Here is a 22,547-nt window from a genome sequence, read left to right as displayed (position 1 = left end):
GAGAGACATGGACCTTCTGGATCACATCCTGAGGAGGGCCACAAAAATGATCCAAGGGATGGAACACTTTTCTTGTGAGGACAGGATGAGAGAGCTGAAGCTGTTCAGACTGGAGAAGAGAACTCTAGGGAGATCTGATAACAGCTTTGCAGTATCTAAATGGGGGCTATAAGAAAGACAGGGACAGACTCTTTAGCAATCTGTTGTAACAGGACAAGGGTAATGGTTTCAAACTAAAAAGAGGGGAGATTTAGTTTTGATATAAGAAAAATGTTTGGTTTTTTTTTTACAGTAAGGATAGTAAAGCACTGGAATGAGTTTGCCCAGAGAGGTGGTGGATGCCTCATCCCTGGAGACATTCAAGGTCAGGCTGGACAGGGCACTGAGCAGCCTCATCTAGCTGTAGGTGTCCTTGTTCATTGCAGGGAAGTTGGATTAGGTGGTCTTTAAAGGTACCTTCCAACTTGAATGATTTAGTGATCTGTTACGAATGGCTTATTTCTGGTCTTGGAAATCATTTCCAAATCAATGGTACCCTGAAGGTTTGCCTGTGCTTTAGTAGCTGCTATCAAATTTTTCTCACCCCTTTACACTTAGAAATAAGGATTATGGGAATTCTAAAGATAAGCAATACAGTGGAAATCAAAGCCAAACCCCAGTGATAAGAAGTCATTTCCCTAAAATCTCTCTGGAGCAGAGATCTAGGCTAGTAGAACACTGAGAACATCGAATATATTGCTTCCAGAAACAATGCAACCCATCTACCACCAGAAAAATATTAGGCTGAAATATGAAAAGGCAGCAGCTGTAGATTTTTACTGCCATTTCCTTTTATGAATTATCTTGGACATCTCATGATTTCTTAATTTGGTTTAGACAAATGAGTGAAGACTGCACAATCAGTCTAAAGCTCTCCATGTGTGGGAGTCCAAGCGACACCTGTCATTAGAAGTAGGAACAATTTTCAGAGAAAGTTACACTGATGTTAATGATGCATTTTAGAAGCACAGTACAAAAAATCATGGAACATGTAATTTGATTTATACATAAACTCTCAATTAACATTTAAAACCTAATCTCAAGATGTGGAATTTGTCAGTGTTCCTACTGCCTTTAACACTATTTGAATCCACTGGGCTACTTTTGGCTCTTTCTGCCATAAACAAAGACACATGTATACAGACAGTTCAATGTCACTTTCTACTTGAGAAGTACAAAATTTATACTTTTTCATGCTTTTTTTCCTTTCCAGTGGTGTTTTTTAAAATAGTCCAGAAAGGAAAGCTCCCTAGGTACAAAGATATAAAGACATTCATTTCTGCCTGGCTTTATGTGCATTTCTCTTAGTTATCATCAGGCTTAGGGAGAAGCCTAGTCACTGTTTTTTCACTTAAAAACAATAAACAATCAGCAAAAAACAAAACAACTTTCAATTACATTTCTGTTGTCTACTATTGCACCAAGGCCAATTTGGACTCGCCACTTGTGGATCACTGCTCTACTGCTCTCCCCATTCCTATGCAGATCAAACACAACCTGCCCGTCTTTTTGCCCATGCCATTGCAACGTCATCTCCTACTCACCCTGATGAACACAGGATTGGAAATCATCCTGACTGCTGTTTTCAAAAAGGAGAACTACTGCAGGAGGCCCTCTCTGCTCACATAAGCATATGTGCTTTCATATCCTGCTCAGAGCCACAGTAAGCCACCACAGCTGCCTCTACCACTATACAGATACAATATTTCCTTCCATCAGGGGTTCCTGATATCCCAAAAATCATACAGAACAATAAAAAGGAATGCAACTGAAAAAGAAATTGTATTCTTAATCTATGTAGGATGAATGAGAATGTCACCCTATAGGACCCATAGGAACAATTATTTCACCTTCTATTTTTTGTATTTTTTAAATACATTTTTACCATGTAACATTTTAGGTTGTATATATTCACTCACATTTATTAAAATAAATGAGTGCATTCATAGAGAGGGACAAATAATGAGCTCACTAATTACTCTTCTAGTGTATTTTCAAAAAATGAAAATGTTAATAGGATAGAATAGTATGTAAAATTCTTTTACAGTATTTTAAATGCATTCACTAAGTGAAAAATGTTATTTGAAATAAAAAGTTATTAAGGATTTCATAGTCCAAAATACTTTACTATTCATTCTAGTAAACTGGATTACAATTGATATTTACCTGAGTTTATTTCCATCTTATATAACTTTTGTTTTCACTAAGCAAATAAGCTTCCTCTTTGATAGAAATTTCCCCTTTGATACAGTTCCAGTATGCTACATAGGAGCTTGATAAAGAGACTTAGCAAAATCCTTTCTGTTGCCTATTCCTTTGTTGTTTGGGAAGAAAAAGGAGGCTAAAAGGAACAGCTGAAGCCTAGCTGAAGGGGTAATGGTGGGTGGGGATATAGGGGAGGGTTTTATTTTCTCTGACTGCTTCAGTATCTGGGGAAGAAAAACTGAATAAAAATCACCTACAAAGAAAATAATGATGTGTTTTCCTTTTTTTTTTCTTTTTTTTTTCAGTCGTGAAGAATGACTGTAGGCAGGCTTCCAAAATACCATAAAGCACACAAAAAATTCAACATCTGACCTTCAAAAATGATTCTCTTGTGTGTAAGTCCTTCTTGTTAATATGCTCTGGATCATGCTGGAAACTGAACTTTTCCCTCACAGGTCTCACAAACAAGAGGTATATGTGTGATAAAAAAAGGCACCTTTTCTTCTCAGATCAAGTAATGCATTCAGTGAACTTGGTTAAGCCAAAGGCCAGACTTTTTAAATATAAATGGTTCTAACAGTTTAAACACTTTAGAAACTGAGACACTGGAAAAGCTGGGAACTCCTTAGGTCAAATATCCTGATAATTTTAGTTTTCTCAAAATGGAGGGAATATTTCTTATTCTGATCATTTTATTTTCTCAGATAAGTAGGCTAGGTTTATTTATGTTGTATGTAATATTGGCTCAGATCACACCAGGCTTGTAATATATGTCTTTTCCCCTGTGTGTTCTGAAACTTGTCCTGGTTCTGGTCTGTATAAGATATGTATTGTTTAAAGATCAAATAATATTTTAAAATTCAAAAAATCATACTCTAGGGTCAATTTAGTGTTTCAGGGGAAACTATTTTTACACACAGAACTTGTATTAAATTCTGGTTTCAATGTGGGCTATGTTGAACCAACACAATGCTTATGTAGTTTTGTTTTGTTCTCCTTCACTAAACCTTCCATTTATCTTTTTGTGTCATTTACCTTTTCCTGGATTGGACTAGTCCAAACCAGAATAAAATGGCTAAGAGTATCTTTTCCTGCTGTATCAGCTATTATCTATTAGTCACATGAAACTAAGAAGGACCCGCGTTACTGATAGGTCTATGCAACTCTTGCTCATGTGCAGAAACTTCAATTTTTTAGGCATTATGCAGTTAGCTACTGTTTGGCTACTGTGGATATTGCTAAAACCATAGCATCGCATAAAGGAGCTCAGTGCAAACAAATCATCTGTGTGCTTACCCTGCTTTTTGCCAGAGCTATGTGCAAGGCTATGTGGTGAACAAAATTGATATCAATTTAAAAGCAGGTAGGACATGTTCGCATGGATGAGATCACCACAACCTCTGACATGGCTGTGTAATTGCCAAGTGGCTTGAAAATTGGTGCAGTTTAAACACATACTTTGTGTTTATTCTGGCAGGCTACAAAGGAACTTCTACAGTATAATATGCTTTTACAGTAGAAGAGATGCAGGACTCTTAATTTTAACTTTAGTAAAGCTGATATAGAAATAAAATCCATACTTCTTTATATTCTGATTTTCTTTTCACAAATACTACATTTAAGTGCAGTATATGTTTTCAAAAATATGTTTGAAACAAAACTCTATTATGTTGTGTGAGGACAAAACTTTGAAAAGAAAAGCTATTACCTTTCAGCTAACATAGACAGAAGAGTACAAAACAAACAAACAAACCAACCAGAAAAACCAACAATTTTTCATCAGTTATTCTGCATCCTCCTCTAACCCTTAGCAAGTTTCCCATTTTGTTATTCCTGAAGTGAATTCTGATTTGTTCCCTAATTTATAGATCACATTTATTCGTGGCTGTACAGTAGCACCAGATAAAAATGCAAAATCAAAGGAAAGAAGTACAGGAGATTTCAGACTGTGTTAATTACATGCTGTAAAATTTCTATCTTTCCAAGAAAAAAACAAAGACAATTTCCAACTTCCAAAACCTTGCTATTATTTTCATAAAATAAAAAAAACAAGGAAACTGAAATAAAAAGTCTTAAAGTTTTAGTGTACTTCTCTTGAATAATGTTATCTACAATTATGACAGACAATCTGTTAAATAGAAAAAAGATTTGTTTTACATAAAGCAAGAGTACAAAAGCACAGCTTTTGTAATTTTGGTAATATTGCAGTTTTACAAACATATTGCATAGTATGTGTAAGAAAATAGTTCCCATCTTTTTATATAGTATATACACAAGAAAATCATTAACGTGAAAGTTACAAAACAAAAATGGTTAGCAGACCTTTACTGAGTACTGATTGAAACAATATGACACTCAACCTTTGATCCAACTTACATTTTCATTACTCTGAATCAGTTGATAGTAATTCCATAGTGTGTTTTACTTTTTTTATTATTTAGACAATGATTTAGAATCTTAAACCAAAACCATAAGAAACAATACAAAGTGTTAGTAACAGAGTATCTTAAGCATCCTTCATAAAATCCTTCTAAGCATTTATGGCTGTATCTTCAAGACAGACTTAATAGCCCTCTGTATCTAAAATGTTTTAAAAAGTGAAATTGTGTTGTCCAGTCAAACCACCGTTTTGCAAACAAAACAGTATAGCTTCAGTTGAAAGAAACAATATCTTGGCACATTTTGGAATATACACTCTCCTCTTTTTAAGAACACTGAAAGATTCATATCAAGTATGAACAGTAACATAACTGCACAATGCTGAAAAAAAAAAAATAACTCTGGGAAAAAGTGAACAATCTACAGCTCAAAATGCTGTACAAATCTAAACTATGTTACAATTTCATGTTGTAATTACAACTTGTTGTCTCTTCATTCCAACAGAATTAGTAGAAGCAGCAGTGTCATAATGTTAGATAAAGTAGAAGTTTCAGTCTTTGGTCTTATCACTTAACCAATGAATGAACTGCAGTACAAAACCATACAGCTAACAGTGCTCAGAGAGATTGCTGATGCTTTTATTTTTCTTTTTTAAACAAGAAAGAGACAGTATCCTATAATATAATGACACATATTTTTACAGAAGATAAATCTCTTGTATGCATTAAATACATGTAGCTAATAAGGTCTTTTCGTGTATTTCACTGTTTCCATAGAGATAGCTCTGGAAAAGTCAAACAGCTGCAATACCATCTTTGTGGTTCCCAAACATTTGAGTACAAAAAGAAGCTTTATTTGATACATGTATTCATATACTAGAAAGAGCCTCAAAAGAGTATTTTTAGATATTTTTTTTAAATTGCTCCAATATTAATGCTTAAAAATACCTTGAGGTCTTCAATCTTTCTATACAATTGTCACAACAGAGTGATTTGTTAATGGGAAACTCATCCTTAGCTGGAATAAGAAGCGACATCTCTTTTCTGAAATAAGTAATCAAAATTTTTTGTTAAATAAATACTCTAGTTAGAGATACAGCAGCAGCTTTATATAACATGAATACTGGACATTATACATGGCTAATAAGGACTGAAACAACTTAAAGAAAGGGCCAAGAACCTTTGAGGAAGGTGACAAAAAGTAACTGAAAGTTTCCAACTGGTTCTGCACATAATGAACTTTATTTTATGCCTCAAAATTACAAAAATAGTAAAGGTATGGCTCCATGTTTTAACGTGGTATTTGCACTGAGATCTTTCAGTTTTCTTACATCTGAAATGACGTAGTGGGACAGCGTCACTTTTTGAAGCACACTACAGATCAAAGAGATCTACTATTGTCAGCTCCAAACATTGAAAAATATCAGATTTGTTTCTCTTCCCACTCAGAAACACTGACACTACTGATATATTATTGGTGTTCTGATGTTTTTAGTTCTTTAGATGCACTGAAATCCCTTTTCTAATATTCTTTGAAGTCATGTGGGCTAGAAAAACTCTTAAATATGAAAACTGTTCTTTTCCCCTTCTTATAGCCTTCAGTGGATGTAAATATCAATATTATGAAAGTCACCAGAATATTAACACATTTATGAGAACCACCTCATAGTTTCCTGAAGCTCCCAAATTTACTTGTGCTAATATTGGCATCATAAATTATATGGGGCAAACTGAAATGACTGCTAGCAAGAAAATCCTGACAGTGCAAAGCTTTGTGGACTTATTGGCTTGGTTTTGTCCAACGTACCATCTACGTATCTGCCCTAAGTTTTCCTCAGACACAGAGGTAAAATATTTAAGCCTTGTAAATATGAAAATAGTTACAAAAGATATGTAGGGTTTTTTTTTGTTGTTGTTGTTGTTTGTTTGTTTTCTGTTCATGTAGAATTTATAAAGTTTCAGTCTATCTCTTCAGTGGCTAGAAATGCACTACAGGTAAATTATCATATAAGGTGAAGAGCAAACATATTAGAGATGCTCAATGGAAAGTCCATGACAAAGTATCTGCAAGCCATTCCTATGGATTTATTTGAGAATATTAAAAACAAACAAACAAACAAACAAAACCCCTTAATCAATTTGTATGTAATTTGTAAGAAGGTAAAATTTAATTCACTGAATAGGTAAGTCAGTAGAGCCTTCTCATCTTTGAAGCAACCAGTGTCTGTGGGTGTGCAGAGATAATGAATACATATGGATTTATCTTGTTCTCCTGGAATACTATTTATCCTTTCATCGTTGGACTTTCACACCTACATGCTATTGTGTAAAAAGTAGAACAAAAAAGTAGAAAAAGACATCTATTTCCTTTCGGTTTTAAGTGTATATTATATGGATGGAATTTCAAATGTTTTATTATCCCTGTTGTTGTTTGTATCTGTTTCTGTCCCTCTTACTAAGAATCTCCAAGCTTCTAATATATTTTCTTGCAATATTTTCAAATACATTTTCTTTCAAGTGAAATAATAAAATTATTAAATTAATATCAAATTATTTCTTACTAGACTTCTTTTGAAGAAATAAAATAATCAATTTAAAATCTTAATTTAACTGCTAGAAAACACAAGTATAGCATTCTTGCTATGGGGTGAAATTCACACCTCTGAAGAGAACCAGTGGAAAGACAAGCACCAGTTAAGTCATGTACGTGTCTTGTGCTGGTCTTCTGCATAGGAGTGAATTTCACCTGAAGTGAAATCAAAGTCAGCCTTATTAGGTGGTAATAAAATAGAAAGGTAATCAAAACATTAGTTTACTTATTTTCCTAATTTTTTTTGCAAAGACAAAAAATATACTCTGTAGAAATACTCACCTTTCACTCTTTGCCCTTCAGAGTTACCTTGCAAAAGCTGTCAATGAATTGGTCATCTTACATTCAGAAGCCTCCAAAGCTACATGCTAGGTGATGTAATTTAAAGGATAGTATTAAAAAGCGCACTTACCTTATGTAATCAAGCCATCTTCCAGAATAGGAAACATTTTTATACTGTTTTACATTCCTGGGTTCTGTAAGTTTCAAGATACTCTTGTTAATCAATGTTGTGATAAATTTATGTAGCAGTATACCGAAGTGTTCTTATAAGATTTCAATTACAAATCAAATGAATCAAGTATGAACGTTGATACAAGTAAGAAATCTCATATTAAACTGGTCAAAAATAGGAAGTCAGCAGTGAGATACTGGTGCAAATGGGGCTGCATAATTTAAACGCAGACCTGATGAAGTCAATATAATATTGATAATGTACTTACTTAATGTATTTTCTTCATATTTAATGTAATTTGATATGTTTGCATATATGTGTATTACTATTACTTTGAAATCTTAGCAGCAGATGGTAAACCGAAGTAGAATAAAAAATATGAGTGTCATACCACTTGTTAGTGAATTGCTTCTCAGCATTACACATTGCATTAGTACTAATTTTAAGCAGTGTTCAAATGGCAGCAGTTAGCTAGAAAATGGACAACATGTACCTTTGAAGATTTTTTTTTTTTCATTTGCCAATTATAATTACTTCATGAAGAGCAATACACTGGTCAAAAGACATATCATCAGTATTTCCCTCTTGACCCTGTTCTTTCCCAAAACCTGTATGTTCTAGTGAAAGCAATCGCTTCACATGTAGTAGCCACAAATTAATATATAAGGCCATTCAGATCAGACAAACAAGAGCAGATGTCTTTTTCACTCTGAAAGGTAATATTGCTGAGCACTTCCAAAATTTACCTAGTGTACAAAACCCTAGACTTAGTAGACAAAGAGTAACAACGCACTTCTAAAGAAACCAAACTCAGGGAGGGATTCTGTCTCTTTTTGTGTTAAAAACCATTTACTGAATGTAATTGTTTAGTAAAGCAAGCATCACACAATGCTTCAAAATTTTAAAATTCAGGGATAAAAGTTTACATCCAAAAAAGATGAATGGAAAATTGTGCTTTCAGACAGTAGAGTTATTTACCATACAGGGGTAACCAATTCATCTCACCATCAGACTCTGGGCAAATTTGTTTATGTACTGTATATATATATTTATATGTGCAGTTCTTATCCAGGTCCTGCAAAAATTTAAAACTATGTGCTTCACTTCATGTAGCAAAGGCACCTATGTTATTCTCCCTTTTGGACAAAAGGTGATATTATGTTCCAGGTTTCCTGATGAAGAAGAATACATTGATTTCTGAATATCTCACTCCCATCTCTACGTTGAGTGGTAACACAAACCACGAGAGAAGGCAGCGCTGTATTCCTGCTTACACTGGAAGAAGTTGCTCTGCAGGCCATTTGAAGCGTCGAACTTGTCACAAGGGAAACCGAGCAGAACTGTGAAGCAGAGGGATAGTAACAAAAGGCTATTCTGGTGTGAGGATAAATTGGAGTCCTTCTAGCTCCACAAGCAGATGTTGCTACTGGATTGACATGTGGAGCCTGCTCCTGCTGGGGACAGGTAAAGTTTACCATTGGGACAGACGCAGAGCTCGTAGATAGTCTGGCGAGGAATGGAAGAGCTCGGTGAAGAGGAGGAGAAGGAGCCCACTGGCAGATTTCCCAGGCGGATTGTATCTGCATTTAAAAATATCTACAGAAGGGGGAAAGAAAAAAATAAGTACAATCCTTTCAGCATTGTGGCATATTTTAAAAAATGTATTTGAGGCAGAGTCATGAGATTTTGCAAATATATAAGCTGTCAACGTTCCCTATTTTTCAACTGTGCAGTTGCATACCCATTAATACCTATTACTGAAGTATATGCAAATGGTTCCCCCAACATGTTTATTCAGATACAAGAAGTGTCATACAGAAATATTTATACAGTATTCTTAAACAGCTCAAATTTTCACTTGTGCAATTTGTGATTAAAATTTATTCATTCGTGGCAGTAGCATATCCTTGTTCTGCAAAAGTTTTTTATTTTAATAAGTGTGAAGAGATATTAAAGTACATTCCCTAGTGAGCTCCTGTGAACAGCAGGAAATATGTGCTGAACTGTGCTAAACTGTAGGGGTTTAACAATAGCTTCATTATGAGAATAATTAAATAAGGATGCAGATTCACACACACAAAATAAAGAGCTTATTTGACCTAAATTAGGAGGATAGAATATTTCAGGTTAAAGTCCTATTAAGAAGGTCATCATGCTATTCCCACTTGTTTCTGAACATATCAAATGACTTTAAAAAATGTTTCTTTTTTTTGATCTCCTTCTATTGGAAACAACAAGACACAGTATTAAACAGCAAACTGGAATAATGTTAATAAATCTGTATCATATTCTATAATATTTACACTTTTGTTAAATTTTCAGGATGCCATGAAATCAGGTAAATAAAGAAAAAACAATGCAAATCCCCCACTACTCCCACTAGTGCAAACAGATAAGCTTCCAACTGCTTGGAGGTCGTTTTATTTATGGAAGGAGTAAATGAGAGCCAAAGCAAGATCAGCCATTACCTTGGTTGCAGACCATGGTAACGAAGCAAAATGGCTTTATCTCTGCAAATGACTGTAGAAGCTCAGGGAAAGGTGAGTTCCTTAGGTAGCTGTTAGTGATTTTTATAAGGTTTTGAAAATCAACAAAGCCAATTTGACACCACTATAGCACAATGTCAGCAGTACATTTAAGGAACTGGGAAGATATGACATTTGACATTTTCAACAGTAAATACATATTAGTTTATGATAAAACCGGTGGTATATAGCAGAAAAGCAGTGCAGAAGCACTACAGAACCCCTGCTGGAGAGAAGTGACTGACAGCAGGATGGGAAAAAACTGAGGAGAGAAAGCTGAATGAAAATCCATGCAATGACTGATGCACAATCATGTTACCATCCACAGCAGAAGCAATGTAAATGACTGGGGTGGTTGAAGGAAACACATGCTGAATGTAGCCCAAAATAATATAAGCCCTGTCAAGGCCTCCTTCTCCCTCAGGAAGATGCTGTCACTGATGGGAAATAACACTAAAAGAAACAGAAGGAAGAATCTCAGAGGCATAGATGACAAGTACATGGCATGATGCCTTTCTTAATTCTCATCCTTACTGACAGGAATTTATTACAAAAATAAATACAGCAAACTGTTATCTTTGTTCTGCATTTTTTATAACAAAACAATGATGCATTTACATACACACGATGTTTTAAAAGTCCAATTTCATAAACCTGAAGTAATTAGGAGTCAAAAAGCCCAGTAGAAATAATTTAGATGGAAGAATGTGTTGAGAACAAATTAATACTGTTCTACTAGAACTACAACTGTAAAAGAAGATTGCATATGTGAAAAATTCAGCTAGATAGGAGCAAATATAAAAGTAAGTATAGAGAGCATAATAAGAAGATAAAATAACAGATGAGGGAAACAAAGAATTTGTTAGCAAACTAGAGGCTAGAACTGGTAAGATGTGGTAAGGAAACAAAAGACTAATCATCAGTCAGTGGAGTTAATGCAAATAAAAAGTACTCTTCCATTTCTATTACAAGAAATAAAACAAATGTTAACAAGTCCACTATTATCACAGCAATGGTGGAGTTATCAACAGGATTGAATAAAAATTCAGTACCGTTCAACAGTGTTAGCTTAACAGAAGTATCAGCACATCTTTTATACTGAATAGTGTTCAGTATCGTTCTGTACTCAGAGAAAGATCAAACACTGATGTCAGAACATGATAAAATGCTTTCAATTTCAACAGTAACTCTGCCGGATATTAAACAGGAGCCTGGAATGTCATAAACTTGTAATCAGCAGCTTTTGATAGCTTGAAAATAGTTCTAAAACAACAACAACAACAAAATACTGAGTAGCCTTTTGTACATTTCATACCTTTTTCAGTAAGCTTTACTATACTTGGAATAATATCATTGAAGATAAGTAAAAGATTATTTATCTGCTTTTTGGAAGAAGAAGAAGAAGAAGAAATTAGAATGTTATATATGTGATAATATGACACTCAAGTACAGAAGACTTTCATGTTAAGAAAATCCAACAATACCAGAGCAGTTACATGTACTTTTGAAAGCGAGAATGACTGGCCACGGTAACAATTTAGTTGCAGTAGTAGTGGGAAAGGATTGTGAGAAGAATGTAAATCAAAATTAAATGAATTCTATAAGACGTCTTGATTCAAAAAGAATTAGCTCAGAAGGAAAACAGGGGTCATATGATGCTTGAGATCATGCAAGAAGATCAAAATCTTTTGGATGCTTTGAACTTTGTTATTTTTTATTATATGTATTCATTATTTCTACATCTTTGCTTGTATCAAGACAGCTACACTTCTGCAATTCCTAATTGTAGAGAGTCTGTAGTGCACTTCCCTAAGGTTTTAATTCAGTGGATTTTTACTCCAGTGTGCACTGCAATACAATGTGGCTCAGTTATTTCACCATTAAATTAAATTATCTTTTCAAGCATAGCTGTACACGTATTTCCACCAGCACTTTCAAATTTCACACTGTGATGTTGATGAAATCAGATTTTTCTGATGCCACGATCTGGAGTGGTAGCTCTAACATCCTGTCCCAACAGGCAACCCACAACATCTGGTGAGCAATGCTGATAAAGTTGTACTGTGTTGCAGAGAAACTGAAGTGGATTCTTGCACAGGTGTATCTACTGCAGTAACTCTGACAAGCTTGGTGCCTTTGCAGAAAGCTGGGAAAGAAGTGTAGTTTAGACAGACTCCTATACCTACGCTCTGGGAAAGCCCAAGATGAAGAAGTTTAAAAAAGGTGGCTTAAAGCCAACATTAAAACCTACTCTGTACATATGCAGTCAGGCTTATAGATAAAAGACTAAACTTACACACGCAACATTGATATTTATTATTAGTTAATTCAAGAAAAAAAAAAAAGCCAACTTTGTATGGAATTTGAGAGGAACATAGTTCATGTTTGAGGATGCAACCTTTTCCCTCCTAACTTTTAGTAAAAACTGAAATTCTTGTCAGAAAAATCTCCCAACAAAACTTAAACTCCTTAATTTTTTATGCCTGCTGTATTGAGGTGTTTGAAGAGAAGGGAGGTGGCAAGAAAAAGAAAGAAGTGTATTGTGTTCCCAGGGAATACTGTTACTAGATGACAGGGAAGTCATCAGGGAAGTGCCTGTATGAATGGTCTTACTCTAATCTTTTGTGCTGCCAAAGGTAGGAGATAAGCCATTTAATACTTCATATGCATGAAGATTATGCAAACCCATTATGCTCTTCCTGATACTCACACCTCAGCAGATAAATAGGCAAGGGAAGGAAAAACAAACAAACAAACAAACAAACAAAAAAAACCCTTGTATCCATTGTGGGAGATTGCCTGAGAAACTACAGAATGGAAGATGCAGCAGCTACTCAGAGAAATAATGTTTCACATCAGAAAGCAGCATATTTAGCAGGATCATTCCCTTTATATACTTAAGATTTAGAAATTGTAGATCACTGCACTATTTTATGTATCATAATGCCAAGAAAAATATGTTAATATTATCCTTTTTTTTTTGTTTTGTTTTGTTTTGGTTTTTTTTTAAGTAGACCTGGTTTCTGATTAATTAAAATAGCAAACTGGATCAGCCTGTAGGGCACATGAAGTTAACAGAAAAATTGTACACTTTAAATGAATATTCCTATATTCTGTACTATTTAATGTGAAACTTGAGGACTTCCAACTTGCACATTTTCCGTACAGGATTTTATTTTTACCAGGGCTGTAGGAGTACTGTATGAGAGACAGAGAGTGTGAGAATGAAGCAGAAGACTGAATATAATGTTTTTAGGAAATTATTTTACTATTTCCTGTTCTGCATTTTGGGGAAGAAAAAAGAAAGAAAGGAAGAAAGGAAGAAAGGAAGAAAGGAAGAAAGGAAGAAAGAAAGAATTGGCAGTTTAGCAAGATACCAAAATATATTATTTGAAATGGCAAGGGATATATAAATATTTGGTCTCTCTACTTAGAAAATTTGCAATCAGTTATTTCTATGAATTAGCAAAAGCCTCTGCAATAACAGCACTACTAACTGGCAGACACAAACATGAAAGACTGTATCTTCAAAGAAATGCCAAAGACTAACTAACGCAACAAATCCAGTTAGTCCTAGCCTGTGCTTTGTGAAAATGTTTAGAAAATCAAAGGTACCTGTGATGTTTATTAACTGAGATCTGGAAGTCATCTACTCATCAGACTGTGCTGTTAAGCTGTCTGAACAGGGGCAAGGAGGAGAGGAAGATAAGGCAGAAAATATAGTTTATCTACCAAAAAATAAAAAATAAAAAAAAATACACCAGAGCAAAATTGAAGGAAAGTACTTTCAGTGGGTAAGACATAGGCATGAGGTAAAGAATCAAATATTCATACAAGCTATGTTATATAGAGATACAAATCAGCCATGCCGTGTATAAAAGTTCTCCGCTGGGTCCTTGACTAAGTGCTCACAACAGAGGAGATTATACTCTGAGTATATACAGTCAAATGAAAGAGTTATGATTTATAAATATTGAAGAATGCTCTGTATTGAAGTATGGTTGGACTTGAATGATAATTCTAAAGTGCTTCAAGTTGTATTCAGAACTAGTGTGGTTAAGGAATAACAGGAAATTGAATGAAATGTAGAAAAGAAGAAGAGAAACTGAAAGGCTGGTGTTCATCAATCAGTATGAAGTGACAGTGTAATGTGATCACCCTTAGGCTCTTCAGAATTAATTTGACTTATAACAATCCAAAATTTTGTCTAGTCTTTTTGCTCTATTGAATATGCTACCAGAAACATACATAGAAATATGATCATATAAATTGGATCGCGAGACTCCTAACTACGTATTTTTCTGGTATATTTTCATTTGCTAAAGACAAATTACAGCATATACTGCAGTGCTTTAGTTCACATCGACCTTTTGTTCTAATAATTATTGGTGGTTTTGACATTTATTTTAAAAATATTCACCAAAAATAGCCTTCATTGAAAGTCTAACATATACTAGCACAGTATCTGGAACTGGAAAAGGTAAGCACTGAAATGAATTTCATGACTGGGGTGAAACTGGATGTACCGAATATCTAGAGAGTGAAATTACCTAGTACAATCTGCGCGTTCAAAATGTATTCTCTACAGAAGTAGGATCAATTGGCCACAAGAGAAAGGAGAGCTGTAGGCCCAAGTGTGGTCTGATGTGGTGAATGTTCTCTGTCTAAAGGTTATGGACACACATGGATGGAGCAACCTTCTTTAATCTACTCCATTTTCTTCCTCAATATTATTCTTGAAAGCACTGCCAACTGTAAGTAGTTTGAAAACTAACGTATATGTACATTAAATATACTGTTGTACATAGTAAAGTGTGCAATTCTTGCTAGAATGGAAAAACTTTGTTTTTGACTCCTCAATACAGAAGTGAGAGTTATTTATTTATGTATTATGTATGTATTATTATTTATTATGTATTATGTATGTATTATTATTTATGTATTTATGAGAGTTATGCTTCATTTTAAGCACATATTTTTCTAAATTCATGTTAAATGGTCACAAGCATATGTTGCATGATAACTCCACTGTAATTTACATTGGTGGCTATGGAAACAGAAAATTTCTAGTGCATTTATTCTTTCCGCTTCAGGGTTGATCAAATGGGGTTGCTATGAATGCTGACTAGTCGAAGTTTACTAGGTCCAATGCTTATTGTATGCCAATGACAGACTCATACACAAGAATTCCTTGAATCAAATTTCAAATGGTATTAGAAATCTTTAGAAATTCGAAGGACAAATGTGACTTCTTTGTGATATATGTACCCAAATCAGAAAGTGAAAGATGTGATTGAAATCTGGTCAGTCTTGTGTGTAAAAAAAGTCATTATTTGTAACTCAAATCCAAACTAGACTAAAATGTAATCTCCTTGGAAAAATGTTTCACTTATAAAATAAATCATAAATTGTCACTTTTTTGTTCTAGCAAAATTGCTTATGGTGTTGGTCTTAAAAATTTGCTTGCAAACAAGCAGTTCAAAGATGGATGCTATAAATTAAAATACTTGTTTTTGTAGTTTTGGAACATTTTAGTTAAAGATTTCAACATAAAAGGTTTTTTATTATTTTAAATTTACTTGAACATGAATGATTTTTAAATTTTGTTAAAAAATAATATGGAATTTTAATGATTTTAAAAATCTGTCAAAATATCTTTATAGAATTTTTGTAACTCTATTTTTCATAACAATTAATTATTAAAAATATTGAATATTTTCTTTTCATTTTCACTAATCATTTCTTCCCATGCAGCAGTTGCAAGTTAATGGTTAAGGCCATGTAAAAGGGCTTTCAAAACAAACTGCAACACAATTGTTAGACATCTTTTATGAATTAACTGGATTTTTGAGATCTATATACTGCCATTCCTTATTTCTTATTGAACACACTTAATACATACCAAGCATTTTAATTTAATTTTGCAAACATTTAAGATCAAGTATATATAACTTGGCTGAATCAAACTGATCTAGGGAATGTTGTTCCTTTGCTCAGACATTTCTCCATACTAATGGCAAGTAGCTTGCAGAAAAATTGGTTGCATTACAATGAATGTATTTAGATTTTTTGTTTGTTTGTTTTAGAACAAAATAACAGCTACAAAACCCCACCAGAACCAAGGTTTTAAAATGGAACTACTGATTTAGTTTAAAAGTGAAGTTTACTTTGCTTTTGTTGAGTAGTAATCTCTGTATTAAATACATATTATGGATATAAGATTACATAGCAAAAGCTAGTATTCATGCATCATGTCTCTACAAAATAATCTGAGGTGCACGTTTGAGTTGTATTCAAATGTTAAATATGAACATGTTCTCTTGTATGCTGCACTGATTTTGAATAAGCATTTTCTATTAAAGAGTATTGATCATTTTAATGTGACAGTTATAAGTCTCGCCAAGGGATCAGCCTCATTATGCTACAAGCAATCAAATATTGTCTACAAACCAAGCAATGAAGGAGTGCAATCTAACAGGGAAATAAAATGGGATAAAGAAATCAGTAGGAGAAAGATCACCAAGCAGGTGACTAAATCATAGAATCATGCAATGGCTTGGGTTGGAAGTGACCTCGAGGATCATCAAGTTCCTTGTCACAGGTAGGGTTGCCAGCTAGTACTAGATCAATACTAGACATAAGTACTAGATCAGGCTGCTCAGGGCCCCATCCAACCTGGCCTTGAACACCTCTGCAGACGGAGCATTTGAAGCCTCTCTGGGCAAACCTTACCACCCTCTCAGTGAAAAACTTCCACCTGGCATTTAATCTAAGTCTAACCATTACTCCTTGTCCTATTACTATTTACCCATTTAAAAAGTTGATTTCCCTCCCATTTCTAATCTTCCTTTAAATACTGGAAGGCCATACAGTCTTCTCTTCTCCAGACTGAACAAGCCTGTCTCCTTCAGTTTATCACAGGAGAGGTGCTCTAGTCCTCTGATTATCTTCATGGCCCTCCTCCGGACCCTTTTCAAAGGCTCCACATCTTTCCTGCGTTGGGGGCCCCAGACTTGGATGTAGTACTCCATCTGTGGCCTCACAAGGACAGAGTAGATAGGAACAATCACCTCCCTCTCCCCACTGGCAATCCCTTTTCTGATGGAACTGAAGATACCATTTGGCTTTTTGGACTGCAAGTGCACACTGCTGGCTCATGTTAAGTTTATATCTACCAGAAACCCTAAGTCCTTCTCAGCAGGGCTGCTCTCAAAGAGTTCTTCTCTCTTGTATTCTTGTATTCTCTCTTGTATTATCTCGAACTGGGATTATCTTGACCTGAGTGCAAAGCCTTACACTTGGCTTTGTTGAACTTCATTAGGTTTACATGGGTCCATCATTCAAGTTTATCAAGACCTTCTAGATGGCATCCCTTCTGCTTTATCAATCACACTGCTCACCTTGGTGTCATCAGCAAACTTGCTTAGGGTGCACTCAATCCCATCATTTATGTCACTGAAAAAGAGTACTGCTTCCAAGACAGACCCCTGGGGGATGCTGCATATCACCAAACTCCCGTGGGGCATAGAGCCATTGACCACAACCCTCTGGCTGTGACCTTCCAACCAGCTCCTTATCCATCAAACATTGCACCCTTCAAATCCATATCTCTCATAACGATAAGGATGTGGTGAGGACCATGTCAAAGGCCTTGCAGAAGCAAATATATTTATAGAAAAGAGAAGTGTAAGCATGTCTTTCTCCTTTTATTTATTTTGTCTTTGCTAAAAAAAATGGGATTCAATGAAAATGCAGAACCTAGGTTACACAGAAGCTGCTTGAAAAAGTGCATAGCAGTTGCATGAGCTTCAGTAGAGCTAAGGCTAGTTAGCAGCCTTTCCCCCTTCAAAGAGTGATGTATTTCAATACCATTAAAATTAGTTGCTAGACCAAATAGTCTTTGGCATGAAATAAACTATTCAGCATGCTGTGACTATATCATAATGTATTTCAGGTACACTTCTATGTACTTTTATGCACAGCAAAATCTAGTATCTGTAGAATTCAAAATTGATCTGTACCTATGCAGTGTGCTTACATGTGAAAAAAAACAGTAGCCAGCTAGCAGTCATTGTGCTGAATTTCCAGACAAGAAAAGTTATTTTTCTTCTTATGTGAACCAGCAGATTCAGATAGAGCTCAGAGCTTCACATTGCTTTCTGCTTGTGAATGATTGCTACTTTAAACCATTAGTTATGGTTTATTTATAGAATAAAACATAGTTCACAATTAAATGCCAAGCTGTAATTGAATCAAAGGATTCTGCTGATGCCTTGGCTCACAACGGTGCAGCTCAAGAGTTTTATAAGGAGCAGTAGAATGTGAATAGAAATTACAGCCCCTACTATTCAGTCTGGGATCATGCATTATAATGTGCAATATGGCTAAAAGGATTATTATAATACTGTAGTAAATAAAAAGAAAATGTATCAAACAGCAGAACTGAGAATGCTTGCAGAGGCTTTCATTTTGTGATGTGGGAGGCTAAAGATTACACTGTGTGAGAAATAAGGGTAAAGGAAAATTATTTTGTAAACACATTAATGTTCTTCAGAAGATATTTTCTAAAGTTATTCTTAAATAAAAGAAAAATATACGCTTCATAGATTAATCCACAGTAAATTGGTAACGATTGTCTACATGGCTAATAATGACTTTTTCCATATGCCATATAACTATTTCCTGGTACGACAGAGCAGTAATTATATTATAGAAGGAAAATATTACCTTGTGTATCTTTGGTGCTTTAGTAAATAAGCTTATAAACTTAAAAAAAAATAAATGTTAACCAGTACGGAAATGATACAAAAAAATCAAGTATTTTTTTTTCTAGTACAAAAAATTTCCATAAATATGTTCCATTGTTTCCCAGAACCAGGTCACAAAGACAATATTCTTTTATTCATGAAAGAAACCTGACTGAGAAAACATATATTTTTATGCTAAAATAGAGGTTATTTTCGACATTGATTTTGTTGTCGTTGTTGTTTAGAACGTGTTTTCTGAATTATTAGTAAAGGTTAACTGTTTATAATTTTTTCCTTATTGTCTGAAAATCCATGGTGTATCTTCTGGGCTTCAATGAGTGACCTCAATCAATATATTGCTGTAGACTTTTTGTCTATCAGATGTTTTATCTGGTCCTTCACAGCAGGCTGTAATGCTCCAGAGTGGTCATGGTAACATTGCACAGTTATGCTGTGCTCATATCTTTCTGCACTTTCTTCTGACCCCCTCCAGTGTAAGAGATGAAACAGTATATCTCAGGATGGATTTTCTCTGTGTATTTAGGGGGCAGTGCTTTACAGATCTTACTGGAATTGCCAGTATTCATGACATATTTAGACACCTTGAACTTTGTCAGATATGTGTTAGCAGACAAGAACTACTTGGGAAGGGGGGGGGAAAGGTTGGTATCTTGTTCTCTCATAACTATCAATCTAACATCTACATGGGAAATAACAGATGTGTAAAGTCTTATTTACCGTACCCAGGAATATAATAAGTATTTTTAATAGGAAGTTCAATTAAGCTTGTTTTACACTGTCATTATATTTTTTCTATAAAGAATTTTGTTCTTAACTGAATTCAAACTCCAACAACACAGCAGATAGTTATTATAACTTTTCTGAAGTTTCTATTACAACAATCTAGCTGAGATCATAAGAAATTATTTCCAAAAACATCTTTTCAATGTACACTAGTAGATACTTAAGAAAAATTAAAAGTCATACTATATACTTGGTATATTTCTGCCATTCATGTATTCTGAACCAAACTAATGATCCAACTTGACATTTTTTTCTTGATTTCATACAGGTTTACATGTGAAGAATTGATATAAAATTTTTTGTCTTGTAGATCGCTGAAATACGATTCTGGTGAAATCATACAATAAACACAGAAATGAAATTCTCTACCTTTCAGAGGTATTAAGAAAAGATATGCAGTATGCAGAGCAAATCTTTTGAAATGCTATCATAGTTTAATAAGATATTAATTCAAACTTCTCTCTTTCAGCTTGTCAAATTCATCCAAAATCATTTTTTACAATCATCACTTAACTGTATTTTTCCCAAGGGTATGCTGGATGACTGGATAGTGTTTTTCTTGAATGTTATATTAAAAACTATTCTTTTCTATATCCATTTCACTTTTTTCAGTGTGCATGAGATTTAATAATTCAAATGTTTGAAAAATGAAAAATAAATAATAATAAATAACAATAATAATAAAAAATATTTTAATATAGGCAAGTGCAGAATGCTTCTTGTATGTTTACCACACTGTAGAATAAATGATCCTTGCATTATTTGTTTTAAGCCAAACAGGGCAGTAGAACATTCTACCAGCTGAGCTTACCTCCCCTTCTGTAGACTGTAAGTGCAGTTCTTTTCTACACGTAGCCTTTAAGTCTCCTGCAGCTGCATTGATTTGCACTCCCCTGGGTGCTTCCATCACCAAGGATCTAGTTGGAGATTCAAGTCTGAAAGACAAAAACAACCACTGAGAAAAAATTCACTGAATCAAACCACCAAAAAAAACAACTAGATCTAAAAATTACAGTAGCACAATGCATGTAGATACAAATGTACTTTGAAAGTTAATGAAGTGAAAGTGAGTTATTATACATACACGATTCTCTCACTATTCTCTATAGCCCAGAGAATAAAAAAAACAAGCCTGTGTTTAAATCTATTCCTGCCTGGGACAGCATTTAGGCATATACTGATATAGAGGTGCCTGCGTACCTATGTTTGCCTATACTTAAAATGAAATATAGGTACTTAAAATTGCATGTATGCCTGTGAGTGCTACTGTAATGACAATTTAATAACTAAACTTTGCTAAGTGACCAATGGCAAATGTTCTTCTCAATAAATATTAAGCAAAACACTTTAAAAGTTTTAAATAATAATGTAATACTGAATAGAATGGCTTTGCCTTCACAGGCTTATTTCTATTTCAGAGAGATGTAGCAGCATTATGTATGAAGAAAAGGAAAAGGGTACCATGTCTCCATTACTGTGTTTTTTTGCATGCCCTTTTTCTGTTCTGCAAAATACTCATTATGCTCTTTAATACTGATATAATAGGGTCAAACTACATATTATTGGGTCTTGGTATCTCTCCCTAGTGCAACTATTGTCGTTCTACTCCTGTCAGATTTTCCCTTTCTTTCTGTACTCTATACTCAAGATTCTCAATTAAGCTTAGTGCAGAACTAAGATGCCTTCTCATCTATATTCTCTCTCAGTATGCTATGGATTTCTCTTGAATGGGAAGAACCACTGCAAGGTTCTGATAGTGGTAGTGTTCACAGACTGAATAGGAAAGGTGATCAGATGTATTGAACTGGAAAACAAAACAAAACAAAAAAAAAAGGATTCTGAATGGGTTCAGCGCTAGACTTATTGCATAGCCCTGTTAGGAATGAGACAAATCTTTTAATTTGTTTGTATCCCGGTAATATAATGACAGAACATTTTTACTCTACCTGAACAAAGGCTTTCTGTAAGATGAAATATGTTAGTGATAGAAATAGCTAGAGTGAGCAGCTCAAAGAAAACACTGCATTTCCCTCTTTAACAAATTGTACACTGAGTGTTAGGTCAATTCTATTCAAAAGTATAATGAGGCACTAAGCATGTTATAGATATGAGTAGTTCATCAAAGGATTTTGCTATAGAAAGGCAAATGAAAGGTCTATCAGGCAGTGAAATAACAGAATTTCAGCGTATTTCAACTACTGTCTTGTTGGTTTTTTTTTTTTTTTAAGTGTAGCAATGGATAATTTGAAATCAAAATGCCACATTTGCATGCAAAGTCGCCAAGATGATGTCTGTGAAATATTTCTGTTAATTATATGTCACTCACATTCAACAGGAGGGAAGGTGAAAACACACAAAAAAATTACTTGGTAGTACAAAATTAGACTATTAAAAGCAGGTGTTCAGATAACAGCAAAGTATTTTTTGTAGGTACTTACATATATTAAAAAAAATACCCATGTAAGATACATATGTATAAGAGTAGTAGAAACACATGCTAAGCCATTTTCTTTCTTTCTTTTTTCTTTTTTTCTTTTTTCTTTTTTTTCAGTCTATATAGGAAAAGGTTGAGAGAAGGTTTTTGTGCTTCTTTGTACCAGGGAAGAATCTAAATATCATGAATTTTTTCAGATGGTTGTCTGATGTGAACTTCTGATGGCCATAAGACAGCAGAAAGAGTTTCCAAATTTTAGAAACCACATACATACATTGGAATGATAGAACAAAATCAACAAAAGAACAGGAATAAAAAATAACATTCAAAGAGAAAACTTACTCGTTTTCAATGGAAAGTATAATAAAATG

The 22,547-nt window shown here is 34.2% G+C and overlaps 1 protein-coding gene across 11 annotated transcripts in view; it reads right to left on the bottom strand.

Annotated features, from left to right (window-relative positions):
• Positions 1 to 22,547, bottom strand: part of SGCZ (sarcoglycan zeta) — a 360,204-nt gene continuing 337,657 nt past the window's right edge. For 5 of the 11 annotated variants that reach the window (XM_040699469.2, XM_040699475.2, XM_046940462.1 and 2 more), the window contains 2 exons: positions 20,554 to 20,677; positions 1 to 9,262 (listed from right to left, as the gene is read on the bottom strand). In XM_040699469.2, the coding sequence (XP_040555403.1) occupies positions 9,068 to 9,262; positions 20,554 to 20,677 (319 nt within the window). In that variant the 3' untranslated portion in view covers positions 1 to 9,067. The remainder of the gene's footprint in view (positions 9,263 to 20,553; positions 20,678 to 22,547) is intronic. The other 6 variants (XM_040699468.2, XM_040699474.2, XM_040699470.2 and 3 more) reach the window with 2 other exon arrangements.

Source organism: Gallus gallus, chromosome 4 (genome assembly GCF_016699485.2).
Source record: "Gallus gallus isolate bGalGal1 chromosome 4, bGalGal1.mat.broiler.GRCg7b, whole genome shotgun sequence".
NCBI classification, from domain to species: domain Eukaryota; kingdom Metazoa; phylum Chordata; class Aves; order Galliformes; family Phasianidae; genus Gallus; species Gallus gallus.
The sequence above is the reverse complement of the archived record's forward strand: the minus strand, read 5'-3'. Positions and strand labels throughout refer to the sequence as shown.